This window comes from Arachis hypogaea, chromosome 16 (genome assembly GCF_003086295.3).
Source record: "Arachis hypogaea cultivar Tifrunner chromosome 16, arahy.Tifrunner.gnm2.J5K5, whole genome shotgun sequence".
Lineage (NCBI taxonomy): Eukaryota > Viridiplantae > Streptophyta > Magnoliopsida > Fabales > Fabaceae > Arachis > Arachis hypogaea.
This window is the reverse complement of record NC_092051.1, coordinates 40,775,084-40,795,656: the sequence shown is the minus strand read 5'-3', so window position 1 is coordinate 40,795,656 and position 20,573 is coordinate 40,775,084. Positions and strand designations below refer to the sequence as shown.

Sequence of the window (20,573 nt, the reverse complement as noted above, 5' to 3'; positions counted from 1 at the left end):
TTCCATAGAGGATCTTAGAGAAGCCATGAGGATGATAAAAACCACGGGTGTATATGTATGAGAAATGCAAGCAACTATTAGAATTTATTGTTTTTAATTATTACTTAATCATAATTTAATTTTAGATAGTTTAATAATTTAAAAATATATTTTATTTTAATAACAAATTCAAAAATTTTAAGCAGTGAGATAAATATGACAAACATGTAACATATAAAAATAATAAAAAAAATTATAAACGTATCGAAGTATATTAAAATAAATAATATACAAATATTAAATATTAAATAAATTTTTATTATATTAAATAATATTGCAAAAAAATAGTTATTAATTCACCTTTTTATAAAATAATAATAATAATAAATAATGAAATTAATTAAGATGATAAAATATTATTTTCTAATTAATAATGAAAGTCAAACATAATTTTTTTATGAATTATGTATGTCAAATTGTATTTTAGAAAAAAAATTATGCACCAAATTTCTCATATTCTTATTATATATTTTATAGATTATTTAATAATTATTCAATTATTTAATAAAAGAAAGACTGAGAATTAATTTCAAATAATAATAATAATAATAATAATAATAATAATAAAATTAGTTACTTAGATAGAAAAAAAGTACAAAATGTGTTATTATTTTAATTGATTTGTAATTTACTTTATGCTTAAAAATTAATAATCAAAATATATGTCTAGTACAAAATTCTTCAATTTACTAATAAATATTAAAGTTGAGTAGAAAAAAAAATATTCAAGGATAAATTTTAACTAAATAAAATTCAATTTACTCCAATGTAATCAATATAAAAGATAGTTATTTTTTATGATATGGTATTACATAATTAAATGCACATGTTGATATGTACAACTATTTTATATTAATAATGTATTAAAATTTTATTTTAAAAGTTAAAAAATATATATAAAATAAATATTTTAACATAATTAATAGTTATTTTTTTTAATGTAAGGAAAAATATAATTTTTCAATGGAAATACATATATATTTATACATATAATTTTTACACTTTTTTAAAATGTTAGTGGGGCAGTTGCCCCACAAATTAAAGCATGAGTCCGTCTCTGATTTCATACTTTTAACATTGATAACTAATAGTAAAAATTTAATAAATTCTGATAGTCTTTTAATATTATGAGTTAATAGTCAAAATCGTCCCTGAAAGATATACCATTTTCGTTTCCGAAAGATAAAGTTAATCAAAATAATCCTCAAAAGATAACCGAGTTATTCACGTTCGTCCTTCTGTCATCTCCCTTGCTGAGTTGGCGGACGTGTGACGTTTACTGCCACCGTGGCAGGCACCTAGGTATCCCCTGCTATTGCTAACAAGGTAACTATGCTGAAACAGTTCAAATCAGTCTCTTAGGTAGTATTTGGTGGAGAGACAGAGACGGAAAGACTGAGACTGAGAGACAGAGACTAAGAGACAGAGATTGAAATAAATTTCAGTATTCTGTTTGGTGCAAAGTGAGAGACAGAAATTGAAACAAGAATGAAACTCTAATTTAATTTGTACAAATGGTAAAATTGAAATTAATTAATTTATGAGGATATTTTAGGTATAAAATGTTATTAAAGTTTCAGTCTCCATCTTTAAAAATTTTAGCCCCCTGTGTCCCTACTTTTTGGAGGTACTAAAATACTGAAATTTTAGAGACAGAGACAAAAATTTTAGTACCAGTCTCTAAACCAACAAACATGATACTGAGTCTCAGTCTCTCAGTCTCTGTCTCAGTACCTCAAAACAAACGCTACCTTAGTGTTTGAACCCTAATCTTCAATTCGACGATAAATAAGTCGCGTTCAACAATCAGAGGTTGAAGATTCAACACCTTCACAGCAATAGGTCTTTCAAATTGGACAAGTGTTCCTTTATATACAGAGCCAAAACTTCCGGTGCCAACTAGATTTGATGCAGAAAATCCGTTGGTTGCTCGATGTAGCTCTCCATAAGAAACCTTCAGGTACCTATGTTCCAGTGATGGTGAAGAAGATAATGTTTTGGGCTTTTTCCTCAAAAAACAAATGCAGATGAAAACTACAAAAGATGTCGAAACCACTAATTACAATGATCACGGTAACTTTAAAAGAACTCTTATGTTTATGTGAAAGCAACTCAGAACTTGGAGGGAGATTCAACTGAGGTATCCCACCACAAGGTTCTTCATTTCCAATGAGTGACATTGCCGTGATGTTTCTGAAGATTCCTCCTATTGGGACCTCACCATAAAAATAGTTAAAAGACAAGTTTAAATAATTTAGAAAAGTCAGATTCTCAAGTTCATTCGGAATTGTGCTTGAGAAGTTGTTGATTGAGAAGTCTAAAATTTCTAGATTTCTTAGAGAACCCAAGAACGAAGGCATACTTCCATGAAAGAAGTTTCTCGTTAGACAAAAGTCTGTTAAAGCGGAACAAACACCAAGTTCCAGGGGAACTTCACCAAACAAATTATTTGTATGTAGATACAGTATGGAAAGTTGTTTCAAGTTACCAAAATCTGAAGGAACTAAACCGGTCAAGGCATTGATGGATAAATCAAGAGTTATTAAACCTTTTTGATACCCGAATGTATTATTGGGTATATTACCACTTAAGTAGCTTGTATCTACAACAAGTTTCTGCATCATGGTACAGTATCTAAGGGTAAATGGAAGGCTTTCTTCGAACTTATTGATGCCACGATAAACTTCAGATAACATAGTAAGATTGCAAATAACACTAGGAATGTTACCAGATAACTTGTTCTGTTGCAAGTTCAATCTTGCTAGATTTTCAAGCTTTCCAACTGAATCTGAAATTGATCCCTAAAGAGAATTCTGTGCCAAAATAAGTGTAGTCAAGCCGATTAAGTTTCCAATTATTTGAGGTATCCTCCCAGATATCTGATTAACTCACATATCAAATAAATAGAGATGGGTAGATAAGTTGCCTATGAGATCTGACAATACATCACCTAGATTATTTGCCTCAAAACACAACTTTTGCAATTGAGTACAATTGGTTAGTGAGAAAAGAAAATCCAAATCATGAGCTTGTCCACTCCCAAGATTGTTATAGTCCATTATAAGTTGCTGAAGCTTGTTCAAGCCAATTCCCAAAGTAAATGAATTTGTTCTCTAAAATTATTCACTCCTATATCACACACTTGCAACTGAGACAGGTTGAATATTGAAGATGAAAAAGTTCCAGTAAATTGGTTCAATCTAATAGTAAACTACTGAAGATTGGGAAATGCATGGTCTACATTTGAAGGAAGAGTACCCACTAATTTTTTTCCCTAAATCAAAATCTCGAATATCGGAAAGATTATAAAGTGAAAGAGGAATCATGATTGACAAATTATTTGAACCAAGAAAAATAGAATTCAAATTGGATAACCTACCCAAAATATGAGGTATATTTCCTTCAAGATGATTTATGCAAGTGATAGAGTCTCCAACGATGAAAGATTTCTCAAGGAAGGTGGAATTCTTCCAACTAAAGTATATGGCCCTCTGATTGTTGAATGCAACTTATTTATTATTGAATTGAAGATTAGGGTTCAAACATTAAGGGACTGATTTGAATTGGTTCCGCATAGTTATCTTATCAACAATAGCAAAGGACACCTAGACGTCTGCAACGGTGGCAGTTAACATCACACATCAGCCAACGTTAGCTAACTCAACGAGGAAGATGACGGAAGGATGAACATGAATAACTCAATTAATATATATATATATATATTAATTCTAAATTCTTCATAACAGGAAACTAAGTGCGTAAAAGTATAGAAAATAGTGGATGAATGTGGATCAAATTAGATTTGATATAACTAAAATTTTGATTCGATCTGCACTAAAATTATTGGATCAATCTTAAATATATCCACAAAACATAAAATTATTTTTAAAAATTTATTTTTAGTAAAAAGTATTAATAAAATTATTTTTTTTATTCATTCTTTTAAATATATTTTTTTGAGTAACTCACTCTTTTAAATATGTTACTTTAAACTTGAACTTACATAAAAATTAGTCATCCGGTAAAAGAATAAAATAGAAAGAATGAATCTGACCTTTTTTGGTCAACCTTTTTTTGGGCTTTCTTGTCAGCAACTTTTCTTTTGGACTTATGTGAGTAAATACTGGTTTCGGATCAATACTCACTGTAATACCTTAAATTAGTCTTGGGCTGAAGGGTCATTGGTTCTCAACTCGGTGAATGAGTTGAGCTATTGAGCCCTCTGTCGTACCACCAAAACGAAAAAAACTATTTTTCTGACATTGACATCGGCGGCCTCAGATTTATAACAGCTTTGCTATGTCGATAAGCCTTATCTGACATGGCATATGTCCCCTTTTTTATTAAAAGATCTTGAATTCAACTCTTATCTAATGTAAATTTGACCAAAAGAAAAAAAATTGTGTGTGTATAAATGTGTATAATACTTAAGATTGGAGTTGTCCAATTTATTGACAAAAAAAAAATAATAACTTTGTTGTCGTGAGTGGTCCGATGCAGTTTAAATTGATTTTGAATGACTTCGAATCGTATTTGATTTATAATTTTGTAAATTAAAAAAATAAATATAGTATAATAAATTTTAATATTAAATTTTAAATAAATAAAATAATTAATAGTGATATAAAAATTTAAATTGTTTTTTAAAAATAATATAATAATAAGAAATAAATTATAAATTAATTAATTAATATTGACAGAAAAAATTAATTATTTAGTATTATTATTTTAAAAAAAAGATACAAAAGCTTTTGAAATTTATTTTGAATAAATAGTTTAATTAATTTTTTTTTAAAAAATAAATAATAAATATTTATATTAAAAATAATTTATAAATAAATTATTTTATATTTAACTTTTTAATTTTAAAAATTTTTATTTTAAAAGAAGAATAATAAAAAAATATTTATAAAAAATATTTTTTTAATTTTTTTATAAACATTTAATAATTTTTTAAATATTATAATTTAATTTTATAATTATACCAAATATTAATATTATAACTTTTTATAAATTAAAAATTAAAAAAAAATATTTATACATCTATCCAAAGTTCCAAACTGACCAAACTAATATAGTATAACGTATTATTATTTATTAGGTAACTTGCCAAGTCCCCCACTCTCCTTCCTACGAATTGTGTTTTTCCTCTGGGTTGAGCTTTACGCAATCCCATGTCCCCATCTATTCTCTATCTATATTTATTTCAGGATTTAATATTTGCTTTGTCCGTTCTATTTTAATCTCATCTGGTTCCAAATCTAATAAATAAACATACATAATCTTTTATTCTTCTCTTCATAGCTTCATTCGTTACCATATCTAATTACCTAGAACACTAAAAATAAATAAATAAAACATCAAAATTTATTACTTTTTGTTATTATTTAATTAATTATTAATTTAATTTTTATTTTTAATAATTTAATAATATATTTTATCTTATATTTAATAATAAAAAATAATAAATTTTAATAATTCTCTAATATTCTTCAAAAAAAAAATCTAAAAACCCAAAGTATTTTATTTTATTGTTTAAAGAGAGAGAATCTCCCTTCAATAATTCCAAGTTTTCACAGCACCCTTTTTCGCCACCACCATCAACACAACAACATCAACGACAATAACAACCAGAACAACAACAAACCCTCTAAGCTTTTCTGCTCATAAATCTTACATTCATTTCCTTCCCCCCTTCCCCACATTTTCATTTCTCTTTCTATTTCTTTTACAAAGCTCTCTAAAAACAAAAGAAGGAAAAAAAACAAAACACAAAAATTCTACCGCCGGAACCACCGGTGTCTGAAAAATCCAGTTATTCACAAAAAAAGGGGGGAAAAACATTTTATTTAAAATTAGGGTTTGTTTTTCTAATTCCCCAATCATGGGCAACGCATCGAGTAGCGGCGGCACCACCCGTCGGCGACATGTTGTTTCTAGAAGGACTCATCCACCGCCTCCTCCTCCGGTGACGCCGCAGCCGGAGATCACCTCCAATCCCTTCCTGTATCCCGGAGGCAACCCGTACCCGGCTCAGTACCCGAACCAGAACCGTCCGATGCAATACCCGCAGTACCCTTACCCCGCTTACTACCCTCCGCCGCCGACGGTGCCCTTCCCCCACCACAACCAGCACCAGCACCAACACCAGCCTCAAATGGGGGTCGGGTGGGTTGGCGGCCGAGGTTACCCTTGCGGGACCATGGTGGCTCCTCCAGCACCTATCGTGGAGCACCAGAAGGCCGTGACAATCAGGAACGACGTAAATGTCAAGAAGGAAACATTGAAGATCGAGCCCGATGAGGAGAACCCTGGCCAATTCCTCGTCTCATTCACGTTTGACGCCACGGTTTCTGGCTGGTAAGGTTTTTTTTTTTTTTTTTTTTTTTTTTTTTTTTTTTGGCTTTTCTGTTAGTTGTTGATCATGGTAATGTTAATTATGTGAATGAATTTTGTTGTGTTGAATTATCAATGTATGTTGTGGTTGTCGTGTTTGTTGAATACATATTGTGATGTGCTCGAACCTTTCATGCTGTGGTGGTAAACTTGACTAAACTGAATTAAAGGTGATTCTAATGTAAATTAGGATATGAATGTGCTAATATAATTGACACCATGTTATATGTTTATCCATTTAGATATGCAATTATATTATCGGAAGAAAAGATTTGTGTAGGAAGTAGGAAGGTTGCTGCATTCAAGAAGTTGATGGCTTCGGTAGCTCATTGACCCCTTTTTTTTAATTCTATGGAAAACAGTTTTTGTTGAATGAATATCTTGTTTTGCAGGTGGTTGTGGTTTGCTGGTTTAGAAAATATTCATGTATCTAGGGCTTGATTTTCTTTATAATCTGGGGAGCCAATTTGACAAAGCATAACTTATTGCTGCTACAGATTGCTGGAGTGATGATGATATATCTTTGTTTGATAATCCATAATTGCTTATGAATTGTATTTCGTTTACCTGTTTGGCTGTTTCTAATTCTATGTACGCTGCCAAGTAGGGGGTGGGTTGGGAGCGTTATGGAATCACATATTGTCTCTTGCATGATCTATTACCTCTTATTGCAATATATGTTTCTAGTATCCACCCGTTGTTAATTATCTGAGTTGTTTCTATAATACATACTTCATTTCTCCAACATTGTGTAAGCTGATTTTTCCCCCCTCCCTTTCTAATGCGAACATACCATTGGATTACTTTCAGTATTTATGAGTATTTTTTGCTTTACTGTGAAACAGCATTATGTAGCCATGTTTTATACTTTTGTCTTAAATGCTAATTGCCATTTGTGTTGAGGTTTTTGTCATCAAACGATGATCTACTGATTATGAATGTTTTTGTACTAAAATTCTTTGTTTTGCATGTTCTAACTATCCTGTTTCTTTATCTCTTTAACAGCATCACAATTTATTTCTTTGCGAAAGAAAATGAAAGCTGCATTCTAACACCAGTGAAAGAAAACCTTCTCGCACCCATGACGGTTAATTTTCAGCAAGGTCTTGGCCAGAAGTTCAGGCAGCCTGCTGGAAGTGGTATTGATTTTAAAATGTTGAATGAGACAGAATTATTGCAAGTGGGTGAGATGGATGTCTACCCTCTAGTAGTAAAGGCAGATGCATCTCCTAGTAATACCAATGGATCTGATGAAACTACAACATCTAATACCAGAAACTCGCAGATAACACAAGCAGTGTTTGAGAAGGAGAAAGGTGAATTCCGGGTAAAAGTTGTCAAGCAGATTTTGTGGGCAAATGGAATGAGGTATGAGTTGCAGGAGATATACGGTATTGGAAGTTCAACAGAGACTGGTGCAGATGAGAGTGACCAGGGGAAAGAATGTGTCATCTGTTTGACAGAGCCTCGCGACACAATTGTGCATCCCTGCCGACATATGGTATTTGCATTGCCCTTTCTTTAATAAAGTTTACTTCGATTTGTTGACAGTATGATGCAATGCTAATCATTAGTATTAGGGCAGTATGATTGTCCTTCTATCCCTTGTCATTCTGGGGCTTTTAATGATTCCCCGTGTTATTTTTGGCAGTGCATGTGTAATGGATGCGCAAAGGTTTTGAGGTTCCAGACAAATAGATGCCCAATTTGCAGACAACCAGTTGAGAGGCTTTTGGAGATAAAGGTAGGACCTGAGGAATGAGGAATTTATATTGGTTGCCCCTCAATATTCTGTACAGCCCAAGTGTTATACTTTAGTACTTCTCCCTGTTTCATTCATTTCTAGGTTTCTGCCTCATTTTTCTTCCATAATCAGGGGGGAAAAAAATTGTAGAATGAATCTTATGTATGATGACATGAGGTTTAACATGGTGAACAGGCTCGCTTTGCACCTGGCTTGTATAAGACAGTACTAATGCAATACCTTCCCTTACAAAATATAATTAAATATGTCTCACTTCAAATAACACTTAAATAAATAAAAAAACGAAAGCTTTGATGTTTTTCGGTTTTCTGTAATAGCCTGTATTAATGTATATTTTTGTCGTCCCTGTTGTAAAAAGTTGAGTCCTTTATAGTATCGATAAGGAGGGTATGTTGGGCATCCCACCTTACGAGGTAAAGGGAACATAATAAAGAGTGGGTAAAGAATAGAGATCAAGGGGCAGAAGAGGTAACTGAATGGTAACAACCTTGCTTAACAAAACATTAGGATTTAGGAAGGGGAAGACATTTAAGGATTGTAACAATGTAGAATTAGGTATTTTGATGGAGGTGATCGGAACCTTAAGGTTTAGGTTTGCCTTTCGTTATTTAGCTAGCTTCCTTTCCCATTTCCATGTAGTTACAGTTGTGGCTTATGAAAGATCAAGGTGTCAATGTTTGACACAAATGGATTGTCATACGAGTATGTGTGATGGGTGTTTCTTTCTTTTCTCATCCTATCTCCAGCTATGTTTTGTTTGCGCTTTGGGGAAACGTTAGGTTGTGGGTCGGGTGATATTGACAGCTTCATCATGCACTCATCTCTGTTGGTCTTGTATAACCAACAAGCCAATTGATATTTTAAAATGAGCAATGCTATATGGTCAGCAAATATTTATCTTTTTTGGCCAATATTTGACCAGTAATAATTTACACTAATAAGCAGCAAATATTTATCTTTTTTGGCCAATATTTGACCAATAATAATTTACACTAATATTTATAGATGTTTTACACACAATAAATTTATAATTTGTACTTATATTACTAGAGTTTTACACACATAAATTAATACAATTTATACATATATTTTTTAGAATTTACACATGAATTAGTAAAATTTATCTGTTAAAGATAATTTAGTATTTGTGCTGGTCAAATAATGGTTAAAACTACTAAAAATTGCTGGTTCCAATAATTTTTCATTTAAAATACTTTAGTAACGTCCTTGTAGTTGTAGATAAATTAAGATAAGAATAAACTACCGCATGCATGCACATCGCACTTATGGTGTGTTGCACATACATGATAGCGTTGCCAAGTGATAGTGATATATGAACAAGAGTGGCCTCGGATGTGTTTTAGGAGTAGGCTAAAATATTTGTTGCTTTATAATTTTATATTGCATGTAACACATCGAGTTTGCTATTTAAGATGTAATTAAAAAGTGGATATATACGATATAACAATTTCCTCTAACATGACGTGAGTATGGTTCACACAATGGACACTCGGTAACCTTCTTGACCTAGGTATTCAGAGTTTCAAACCAATATCCAAATCACAGAAAGTATCGTGATCAAAAGTCTTTCGTCGCAGTGTGGAGCTCAGAGAGATATTCAAAAACATGCAAGGTAAATTGAAGATTGAATGAACTAAATAAGTATGAAGCACAAGGTCAAACATAAGGAGAAATATTGTAACACCAAGGCGTTAGTACAACAATAACCAACGTACGGGATAAGAGTAAAGTATTATTCATCATGGCATCTATTGACAATTAAATAATAGGTACGTTAATTGATGCCGATGGCCTCATTTTGTATTAAAAGCCTAAAACACACCCCAAAACTTAGATTAAATAAAGATAAAGGAACATAACAGAGATTTTATTAGCAAACCGTACGAGAATGACAACAGTGGTTGATTATTTAGTAGCAAGCGCCCAACCATAAAGCACTCGGATGTTCATAGCATCCAACACACCTCAACAAACAACAAAACGCAATAATAACTCACAAGACACTTGGAAACACGATTTGCTTCTTATTCAGATCATGCATAATTTAGTCCGCCCACCACTGATGAACGTAGACACCATTGCTTCTGAGACCCTTGTAAATATCCATGCAGCTATCCTTGCCCATACCAGTTTTCTCATCGTCATTTCCACTCTCTGGGCACCTCAGAAACAATTCATCCACAAAGCATATTGCTCCACTCTCAAACACATCCAAGAGGAACTTCATTTCAGCATTCCCTGCATTCATTTTGAGGACAACAAAATCAGCATACTGCACAGTTTCCTTGAACCAAGCAAGGAAATCAAACTCGTCCTCCCCAACAAACGGTTCCAAATCTCCATCATCATCATCAGCAGCATCAAGATTAGCCTTGGCCGCGGCCTTACCGGCCAACCCGGGATAGTAAACAAATGTCACACCAGGTCGCTTCACATAGGACAACATTACCGAAGTGTTATAGTGAACAAAATACACATTGAAATCCTTTTGACTAATAGGGTAAGATGGCAAGAACCAATCACTAGGATTATCATTAGCATTGAGGATCTCTCGCCCCCCATTAATATCAATATAAACCATCCTCTTCCTAGAAGAAACATCCACGAACTTTGGCAAGTAAGGTACCATCTTCTCATACCCAAGTGGCGGCTTCTGACTCACAAGAGGCTCCATGAGCTGAATCAAAGGCTTTGTAAGACTTATGCTAGAACAATCCGCAGGAAGTGGATACTGATAGAAAGCACCAGAAACAGTATCATTTTCCACCCTTTTCCTGAACACAACAAGGTTGAGATCACCAACAGAACCAACATGCAGAACGGTGGAAGATCTTAGCAACGATGAAACCGGTGTTGCAGACCTAATGAGGTCGTTGGGGATGGAATTGGAGCCAGTGGGACCCACAAGAAGGGCACCGACACCACCTGGCTTTAGAACACGCTCAACCTCAAGAACGAGCAACGCAGGAACAGAAACCTTGTCAAGATCCCTTGACAGCACGAAATCGAATGAACAGTCCTGGTAATTGAGCTCGTACACGATTTTCTTCTGCTTGAGGGAGAAGAACCGGTGCCTGTGGACACCGGTAACGCTGGAGAATCCCATGTGCTTCATGGCGGCGACGGCCATCGCCGAACCTTCTCCGACGCAGAGGCTCTTGGCTCCGCAATTCAGCAGTTGCTTCTTCATAAGGTCGTTGACCACGTTGACCGTCAAGTTTTCGTCTTTCTCGCAGTAGAAGGAGCTCCAGAAAGTGCTGAGCACGCGGCTCTGCAGAGTGGCGTTTTCGAAACGCATTTCGGAACCCGCGGCGACGCAGTCGGTGTAGGTCAGTGTCACCGGAGCTAAGTCAGCCAAGTCGAAGGCGGAGAAGGCGCGGAGCAGAGAAACGATCGAGATGGCGGAAGCGAGCATGATTGAGCGGAAGAACACGCGCCTCGCTATGGACCCCTTCAGGATCTGGAGTTTGATGGCTTTGGCATCCATGGGATTCGAGGATTGAAGATAACACCAATAAAGAAAAATTTAAAATAAAAAAAAAAAAGGAAGCTCGGAGTTCGGTTGATTGATTGAACACAAGAAAGGGTTCTTGAAAGATTTGAAAGCCGGAAAGTGGAGAAGAAGAGATGATTAGCGAGTGCAAAACCTGGAGGAGGTGTGATTTCCACCCACGAGGACGCCCATTGAGATTTGGAACCTTAACCAGACCCCCCTTGGAACCCTTTTCGGTGATGATTCATACCATAATCCCCCACCCATCATCGTCCCCATTGTGCCCCCCTCACATTCAGTTCCTTACTTCATCCTCCCAACTCCAGCATCAAATCAATATTCTAACAAAAATTGAAAGGGTGCTATGAGTAAAAAACCCTAGGTAGATCTGAAGCAGAGGTGGAGATGGAGCGAGTGTGTGTCTCTGAAGAGATTGGGAGTTGAGTGAGTGTAGATCTGGGGAAAATATAGGACCGGGAAATGGGGGGTGATTGCGTGTTACGCAGTAAGGTAAGGACCAGCGAAGGTGTCATCTATTATTTGCTGCCATGGCCCATGCGATGCAAAATGTTAGCTACGTGGCATAATATCGTCGACCATCCTCTCCTCTTGTTACATCACCATCCTATTTTCTCTGCTTTTTAAAAATTACAAAGTTAATATTTTGTATTTTATTAATTGAAAGTTTTCTGTATTTGCATTTCTTTTTTTGTTATAAGTTAAGAATATTTTCAAAATCATTTATGAAAATACATTTTAATTATTTTTAAAAATTAACTTTAATATACAAATTTTAAATAGACCTATATAAATAAATAAAAATTGTCCCTAAATATTAGTTATTATTATCCAAAAATTTTACAAGGATAAAGAGGTATCAATAAATTTGTGTCTTTTATTTAATTTTACGTCATGTTTTTAAGGATTTTTTTTAGAAATAAAATAAAAAAAAATCATATTTTCTCAAACATTATTTTTAAATTTTAATTTTTTAAATACGATTTTTTTAGAGCAAATTCGTCGCACCGCCAATGAGTTATAACTCAAATGGCATAATCTCCCCATACTTATTCAAGAGGTTGCGGGTTCGAGTCTTCCTATTAAAAAAGTTCTCTATAAAAATGAGAGTTCGCCTTCGCCTTACCCCGCGCGAATTCACTTCAAATATTTTAAACCCTACGTTTTTAATCCATTTTAATTCATTATCATCATCTCCAAAATAGATTAAAAACGTGGAGTTAAAAATATTTGAAGGGAGTTCGCCGAGAGTTGAGCTAACTCTATAATTTTTATAAATTTCATCGGGAGTACGGTGAACTTGCTCTAAAAAAAAATCGTATTTGAGGAATTAAAATCTAAAAATAGTGTTTGAAAAAATATGAATTTTTTTTATTTTATTTCTAAAAAGAATCTTGTTTTTAAAGATTGCTAAATCGTACCATTTTAATAGCTACCTCAATATTACGCTCATCAAAAATGAGTTCTAATAAAATCATGCATATACTTATCAAATTTTAAAAATTATTTAATCGATAATGTATTTTAGGAATTTTTTATCAATGCTTAAATTTTTTAAATACTAAATTCATAGTTAATTCTTATTAAATAGTTTATGAATTTTAAAATTGTAAAGTAAATTTTTTATTATTTTTAATAAATTTTGGTAGTTCAATATAAAATTAAAACATTTTAACTACAAATTTACGTAGTACATATTTAATAATGTAAAAGTTTAGAAACTAATAATTACTAAACAATGATAAGAGATTAAAGTGACCATTAGAAAAAATTAGAGGTTATTTTTAAAGTTTATTTTACTCTAAATAATAGTATTATGTCTATATGCATGTATGTATACTTTAATGATGATGTGAGTGTATATATCTTTGTTTATCAATTTTTTTATGGCAATATATATATATTTCAGAAGCTAAGCATGTTAAGCATAGATCTAAAAATTACATCGGATCGATTAATTAAATTAGTCTAATTGCAAATTAGATAGTAATATGATTTGGTTTATCGTTTAAAATCGACAATTTTAAAATTGTTCTTAAACCATTGAATTGATTGAGAATTGGCTGTCGAACCGAATTAAAATTTAGCTGATTTTATTGAAACGACATCATTTTATTATTAAAAAAATAGAAAGAGAAAGAGATGGAATTTCCTTCTTAAGCTCTCGAGTCCTTTGTCTCATCCTCAAACAAAGCTTTTCCTCCCCCAAAAGCCAAAATAGAGAAAAGAGAAAGCGAGGAACTCTAAGACAGTGGTCTCCCCCACCGCTGCAAGGAGTGAGAGTTGCTGTCGCCGTCTGTGGCGCTCGGGCACCACTTTGTCTGCGCTTCTTCTTCTTTCAACACACTACAAGAAAAACGTTGAGTATCGTCGGGTTTAGCGTCACAGAGTAACGACGGACTTACCGTCGGATTTACCAGCGATAACGACGTCAAATTCGTAAGGTTAAGTAATTATCGGCAGATTCTACTTTCCGACGATAAATCCGCCAGTAATATTTGGAGGAAAAATAAGTTAAATTGGATGTACAACCATCCCTGACCCAGCTACACGAAGATCTCCGCTGAGACCAGGGAGCAATGGTTTCAGAAATGGGCAGTAATTATCTTTTTTTTTTTAGTTTTAAACATTTTTATCTAGTTTATATCTTCTATCTTGTTTAACTAATTTTAAAGTTTTTTTTGTTGTAGTTGCACTTTAGGTGGGACACTGAGCACGACCTTACCATCAGGAAGATATTCGACCATAGTATGGGTCGGTGATTCCGGCAGATGCTGGATGATGTTCATTAGGGGCGGACGACCTGGCTCCGCTTGGAATTAAAGAAGACTCTGTTTGTTCATTGAGAGACTGATAAGGGGTTCCGACATCGGCGTCTCACCAACAGAGCTAATAGGGCCTCAGCCAGGTCGTCCAAGTACACTGGCGGCTCAACGACTCTCATGAAGACTAAGGTCAGGCTGGTATGTAAAGTGACTTTCATTTTGTTAGTAACTTAGTTATATTCTTTTGCATATCACTACTAGGCAACCTAATCATATTGTTCCAATGCAGCATGTGTAGTCAAAGTTGTTGGATCACGAGGCGACATTGGCAAAGGCGTTCAAGTGCACCTACATGCTGAAAGAGAACAAAGAGAGATTTTCTTATCAGCGGTCTCAGGACCATTATGTGAGTAAATATACATCTAATTATCTTTTGTTATAAAATTATTAAAAATTAACTGTATATCTATCGTACTAATCACAATAACTTGTGTTAATTACACAGGATTTCTACACACAGAGGCTAGAGGCCGCGACTTAGAAGTCTCAGCAAAGTGGGGAGGACTGCAGCTTCATTCATCGATCCCAATACAGTTTCGCGTGAAACTGCCTTAGCGCGCGTACAAGAACTGTGTATATGGGATGGGGTGATGGGGTCGTTCTTCGTCAGTAGCCTTCGCACCTCCACGTTGAGGCCATCGTCAGACTCCGCCACTAGTCGAGCCATTGAGCTCGAGGAAGGCGTTGATTTGAGGCTGCAGGAGCTCCAACGCAGCCTCCAGCAGTAGGCTCAGAAGCTTATTGATTATCGGAAGATGTATCAGAAGATCCTCACCGGCGTGACGTCTATGAATGAGCTCAGGCTGGAGTGGAGGGAATCGCTGGAATGGATGCAGCGTATGAAGGCTCAGATGAGGGTGTACCAAGCCCAGATGTGCGCCGCTGGCATCGATCTTATTGGTGGTAGTGGTCCTGTGGTGGCATACGGACATCACCGCCTTCTGTGCCGCCAACTCAGAGCCACGAGACCGACGAAGACGATTACCTGGATTTGTAGTTATTAGTTTTTTGTTTTGTTATTTCATTGTATTTATTTGATTTACTTGACTTTTAATTTATTTGAACATTGTATTATTTATTTTAAATAAAAGTTTTTCATTATTTATGAATTGACCACTAATTGGGTGAAAAAAAATTTAATTTAAAATTAAAATTGACTATTTATTTCAAATTTAAAAAACTAACATTACCGTCGGAATTACCGTAGGAATCATCCGACGGTAATAGTGCGCAAAATAATATTTTTTGGCGTCAACAATACCGTCGGAAAAATTCGCCCCTAACCAATTGGTTTTTCGAGGTGGTAATCCATCACAGAATCCGATGGTAATTACTATCGGACAAAAAAATTATGACGGTAAATATTACCGGCGAGGTTTATACCGTTTGATTATTTTCGACGGTAATTCACTTACCGTCAGATTTTATTCATTTTTCTGACGGTACTCAACGTTTTTCTTGTAGTAACAATCGCTGCATCATTGCGTCTTTCTCGAGCTCGCCGTCAATGGTCTTCGTCTTCCTCGAGCTCGCCGCCAGTGGTCTTCGTCCTCTTTGAGCTTGCCATCAGTGGTCTTCGTAAGTGGTTGTCGTGGTCGAAGTCTCAAATAGTCCAACCCCTCTTCAACAGTCCAAATCGTTGCGCATCTGCCGCCGTCCATCATCCTGTTTGTCGTATGGTCTCTGTATCCGTTGTGCTTCTGTCCCTCTCCTCAAATTGCTCAAAACAAAGACAATGACTTTATTTTTATTTTTAATTTTTCGTTTTCTGTTCTTTGTTTTTTGCTCAGAACATTGTTTTTTTTTTTGTATTCTGCTAGTGCTACTCAGATTGAAATTTAAAGCATTGAATGATTGAACGATTAGTTGATTTTGGTCTTCAATTTTCATTCTCTGTATTGTCCTTTTTCTTGTTTTGGATTGAATGAATGGTTTTAATTTACTGATTAATCTTTATTAAAATTATACTCAAATCTTGCTAAACTTGTGATTAACTGACAATCTTATTGTCAATCTTGGAATCTTTACTAAAATTATACTGAAAATTTTGTTAAAAGTTTATCAAATAAGAAGTAAATTATGTTGAAAATTTAATCTTTATTAAAATTATCATAAGTCTTTTGTTTGAAAAAAAAATATATTGAATATCATCAGTTTTTCAATTCAATAAAAAATATATAAATTGAATTAACTCAATTAAAACAGTTGATGATTGATACGATTAAATTTCAATTGGACCAATTAAACTAATGAATTAATAACTAAAATGATTCGACAACCAATCTAATTTTTAAAACCTTGATGTTAAACTGATATAACAATTCTTTTTAGTAGTATGTTTGAAATAATATTTAGTGATTCCAAAGTGTATAAAGGTGGAGTGTTCACATGCATCCATTCTTTTCAACATTTGATGCACGGAGCCTTCACATTTTCATTTTAACTCTCAAATACTTTCCAAACTAACGAACCTGCTAAATTTAATGTGGTCCTACATTCATGCATTGTCAGCTTCTGTTTCTGTCAAATTCATTTATTATATAAAATTGATAATAAAATTGTTAATTTCCAAGGTTAATTAATTTCAACTATATATCGTGGATTGTAGACTTGTAGTTCAATGATTATTACAGTCTTTATTTTCAAAATTTTATCATAGATAGTTTAAATATTAGGGATAAAACTTTCTAGTACTGTTTAAAACATCTTTAGGATATTGATACTTTAATTTTTTTGACAGCAGAATGTGTTCATTATATTAATTAATTTATGCACAGTACATTTTAGAGTCATATTAGAGTGGTAATTGATCCAAATAAATAAATAAAAATAAAAAAGTGTACGATAAAAAAATGTGAAACTGTATGATTGGATCTAAAGTACATAAGCCAACGGATCGACAGAGAGACAGCACGCACCAACAAGCACAGTACAAGATATACTTTTATATTGGATTTTCTATTTTAAATTTAAATTAATAAAATATAAAAATATAGAATAAATATCTTTTCCAATTCCCTTTCTTTTTTGAAAATTGATAAATTACTCCCTAACATTTAAAAAATAACAAATAAGTTCCTATCTATTTCTTTCATTAGACACATCGATCCTTTTGTAGTCAATAAACAGGGATTGATGTGTCTAATGGAAGAAATAGACAGAGACCGATTTGTCTAACAGAAGGGTCGATGTGTCTAACGGAAAAAATAAATAGGAATTGATTTATCGTATTTTAAACGTTGAGGGGGCAGCTTGTCAATTTTCAAAAAGGACAAGAATCAAAAAGAATATTTACTCAAAAATATATTAGAAATTTAGAATCTTTACTAGTATGGGAGTTTTGGATTGATAGACATGAGTGGAGGTGAGAGAGAAAAAGAGACTGTGAAAGAGACACATTGAGGTAGCCGGTAACACGGGCGGAAGACATAAAAGGAAGAATAAGAGAGGGTCCTATCCGAAGCAACGAGGGAAATAATCTAGAGAAGCATGTTAAGATCTTTTTCAGAGACAAAGTTGTGGACAATTCATCCTCCAATGCTCTTATCAGGGCCGTTTCACTTGTGGGTGACTGCATGGTCAAAATAATCAGAAAACAAGGAGACAAAGTACTACTAAGTGTAGTCTTCACGCCGAAAGCTACAAAAATTTTATCAGAACCATATAAAGATGTAGTGGTGATCAAAGTGTTTGGTAAACACTTTAATTACACTGCCTTGGTTCATAAACGCAAGGGAGTTTGGCGTACTAAAGGAGGGTACGAGGTCCTTGACATGGGTTTTAATTACTTTTTTTGATCTTTCGGAAGATTGTGAAAAGGTGTTGCTAGATGGTCATAGATGCTTTTGAGTAGTTACGTAATATAAAAGCGTGGAGTCCTAGCCTCCGGTCAAACAAGGGTTCTTTCGAATTTACTCTTGTTTAGATAAGAATTACTGGTTTAAGGATATGGTATTATCATGATGAGCAAACCATAATGAAAATAGCGAAAACTGTGGGGAAACCAATCAAAATTGACCTTGCGACTAAGTTAGCAGAGAGAAAAAAGTATGCCAGGAACATGTGTGCAAATTGATCTAGAACTACCAATCATCAAAAAGATCAATGTTGATGAAGTATAATATGAGATTAAATATGAGAGTTTACACTTGATTTGTAGTAAGTGTGATTGCTACGAATATGTTGCTAGAGAATGCAAGTCTGAAAACCAATCTTTTCCTCCAGGTGGGACCATTTTGAAGACGTCAGATATGAAGGAAATGTCGGAGGTGGCAGTGGTTGAACCAGAAGTTACCTCTTAAAAAAATTTTGAATTTGAATATCAATCTTTTATCATGATACAAAATTTGTAATCAGTGAATTCGGAAAAAAATTTATTGCAAAATGTTGACATTGAGGATAAGGGACATGCAAAAGAGGCGGGATGGCTTGAAGTCAAATGAAAAGGTAAGCAAAAAGTGGGAGTTTCTTTTTTTTTTTCGGACGGGAGCAAAAAATGGGGTTGAATAAAACTTTTATGTATTATAATTCTAATGGGCTACTATACTCCAAGCCTAATGTAACAAAAGGGCCTTGATTTGGAATGGGAGACCAAATCTCTCTTTCACTAACAAACATGGAATGGGCCAAAGGAAAACCAACCTGTATTCTTCTCAATACCACCCTTAGTCTTAACTTTTTCTTTCTTACGGTGACCATCTTTGACTGTGCGACATCAGTGACTTTCATGAGAGGGGGCTATGTGAGAGAGATCGAATGAGGCAAGAAAGTAAAGTCCTTCATAGGGTAGGAAAAAGGGTTCGAAAATCGGGTGAAAGAAAAGGTTTTTCAGGAACGTCAGCTGCGGTACCAAGAGTGGAAGAGTGGATGGTAGATGAGGAAACCATGGGGGGAGGAAACAAATCTGCTGAAGTTTGTATGCTGAGCTCCAACAATGTTGATGAAGCACAAAAAATCAGGAGCAACCACTCTTTTGCTTCAATCGTGAAGACATGAGCCAATCCCACAGATGTGATGATGGCACAAAGAAAGGAAGATGTTGAAGAAAACGAAGAAGATGAAGAGAACGCCTAAGAGATAACTATCGAAAAAATCCCTTCTGGTTTGTTTAATTTAATTATAAGTGAAGCTGTAAAAAAAGAAATTCGAAAAGAATAGTGGGACTCTCTTATAGTTAAGCTATTAGGAAGGAGATTATCACTCCAAGCTATGGAACAAAGGCTAGAAATTATGTCGAAAAAAATGGGGAGTTTAGATGTCATTGACTTAGGAAATGATTTTTTTTCTAGTGAGGTTCTATAATTCTTAAGATCTGGATTTTTCTATCATAGAGGGGTCATGAAAAATTCTAAATTATTACCTTACTATTAGATTCTGGAAGCCAGATTTTAACCCTTATACTGCCACTATCGATAATATAGCGGTTTGGATAAGGTTACTTAGGCTTGCCATTGAATACTATAACAGAACAATTTTGAAAATAATTGGAAACATAGTGGGGCACACTTTTAAAGTGGATATGAATACTGCTGAAATCTCCAGAAGAAAATTTGCTAGGATATGTGTGGAGGTCAACCTAGCAGATCCTTTGGTGTCTCAATACCAGATTAATAGAGTAACTTATACTGTGAAATATGAAGGCATTCATCAGGTTTGCTTTCAGTGTGGTAAAGTAGGTCATGAGAAGGAATCTTATCCTGATTTACTAAAAAATAACAAACAGGATAGAGAAAAAGCTCAGCAGACAAGGATGGAAGTTGAAGATGAGGGCGTTCATGGGAATTCAAGAAAAAACAAGGACAAATAATTAATTGAGGATAGTCAAGAGCAATATGGCCCTTGGATGTTGGTCCAACGTAGTACACACGGAAAAAAATATTTGAAAGATGGAGAAGGTACAAGCTCTGAAGAGAAAAGAAAGGAAAAGGATTCTGGGAACGTGGGTGGAGAACATTCTACCCGTTTTGCAGTACTGAGAGAAGAAAATCTAAATGAACATAACGGTAATAACGAGGCT

The 20,573-nt window shown here is 34.2% G+C and overlaps 2 protein-coding genes across 2 annotated transcripts; one reads left to right on the top strand and one right to left on the bottom strand.

The window, feature by feature from the left end:
- The first annotated feature begins 5,268 nt into the window (after positions 1-5,268).
- On the top strand, positions 5,269-8,438 carry LOC112759171 (probable E3 ubiquitin-protein ligase LOG2). The gene is made up of 3 exons (XM_025807989.3): positions 5,269-6,399; positions 7,441-7,936; positions 8,087-8,438. Exons 1-3 carry the CDS (start codon positions 5,924-5,926, stop codon positions 8,195-8,197), a joined length of 1,083 nt encoding a protein of 360 aa, XP_025663774.1. The 5' UTR covers positions 5,269-5,923; the 3' UTR covers positions 8,198-8,438.
- A 1,629-nt stretch (positions 8,439-10,067) lies between these two features.
- Positions 10,068-12,236, bottom strand: LOC112759170 (uncharacterized). The gene has a single exon (XM_025807988.3). The coding sequence runs from the start codon at positions 11,706-11,708 to the stop codon at positions 10,266-10,268; it is 1,443 nt and encodes a 480-aa protein (XP_025663773.1). The 5' UTR covers positions 11,709-12,236; the 3' UTR covers positions 10,068-10,265.
- Positions 12,237-20,573: the final 8,337 nt, after the last annotated feature.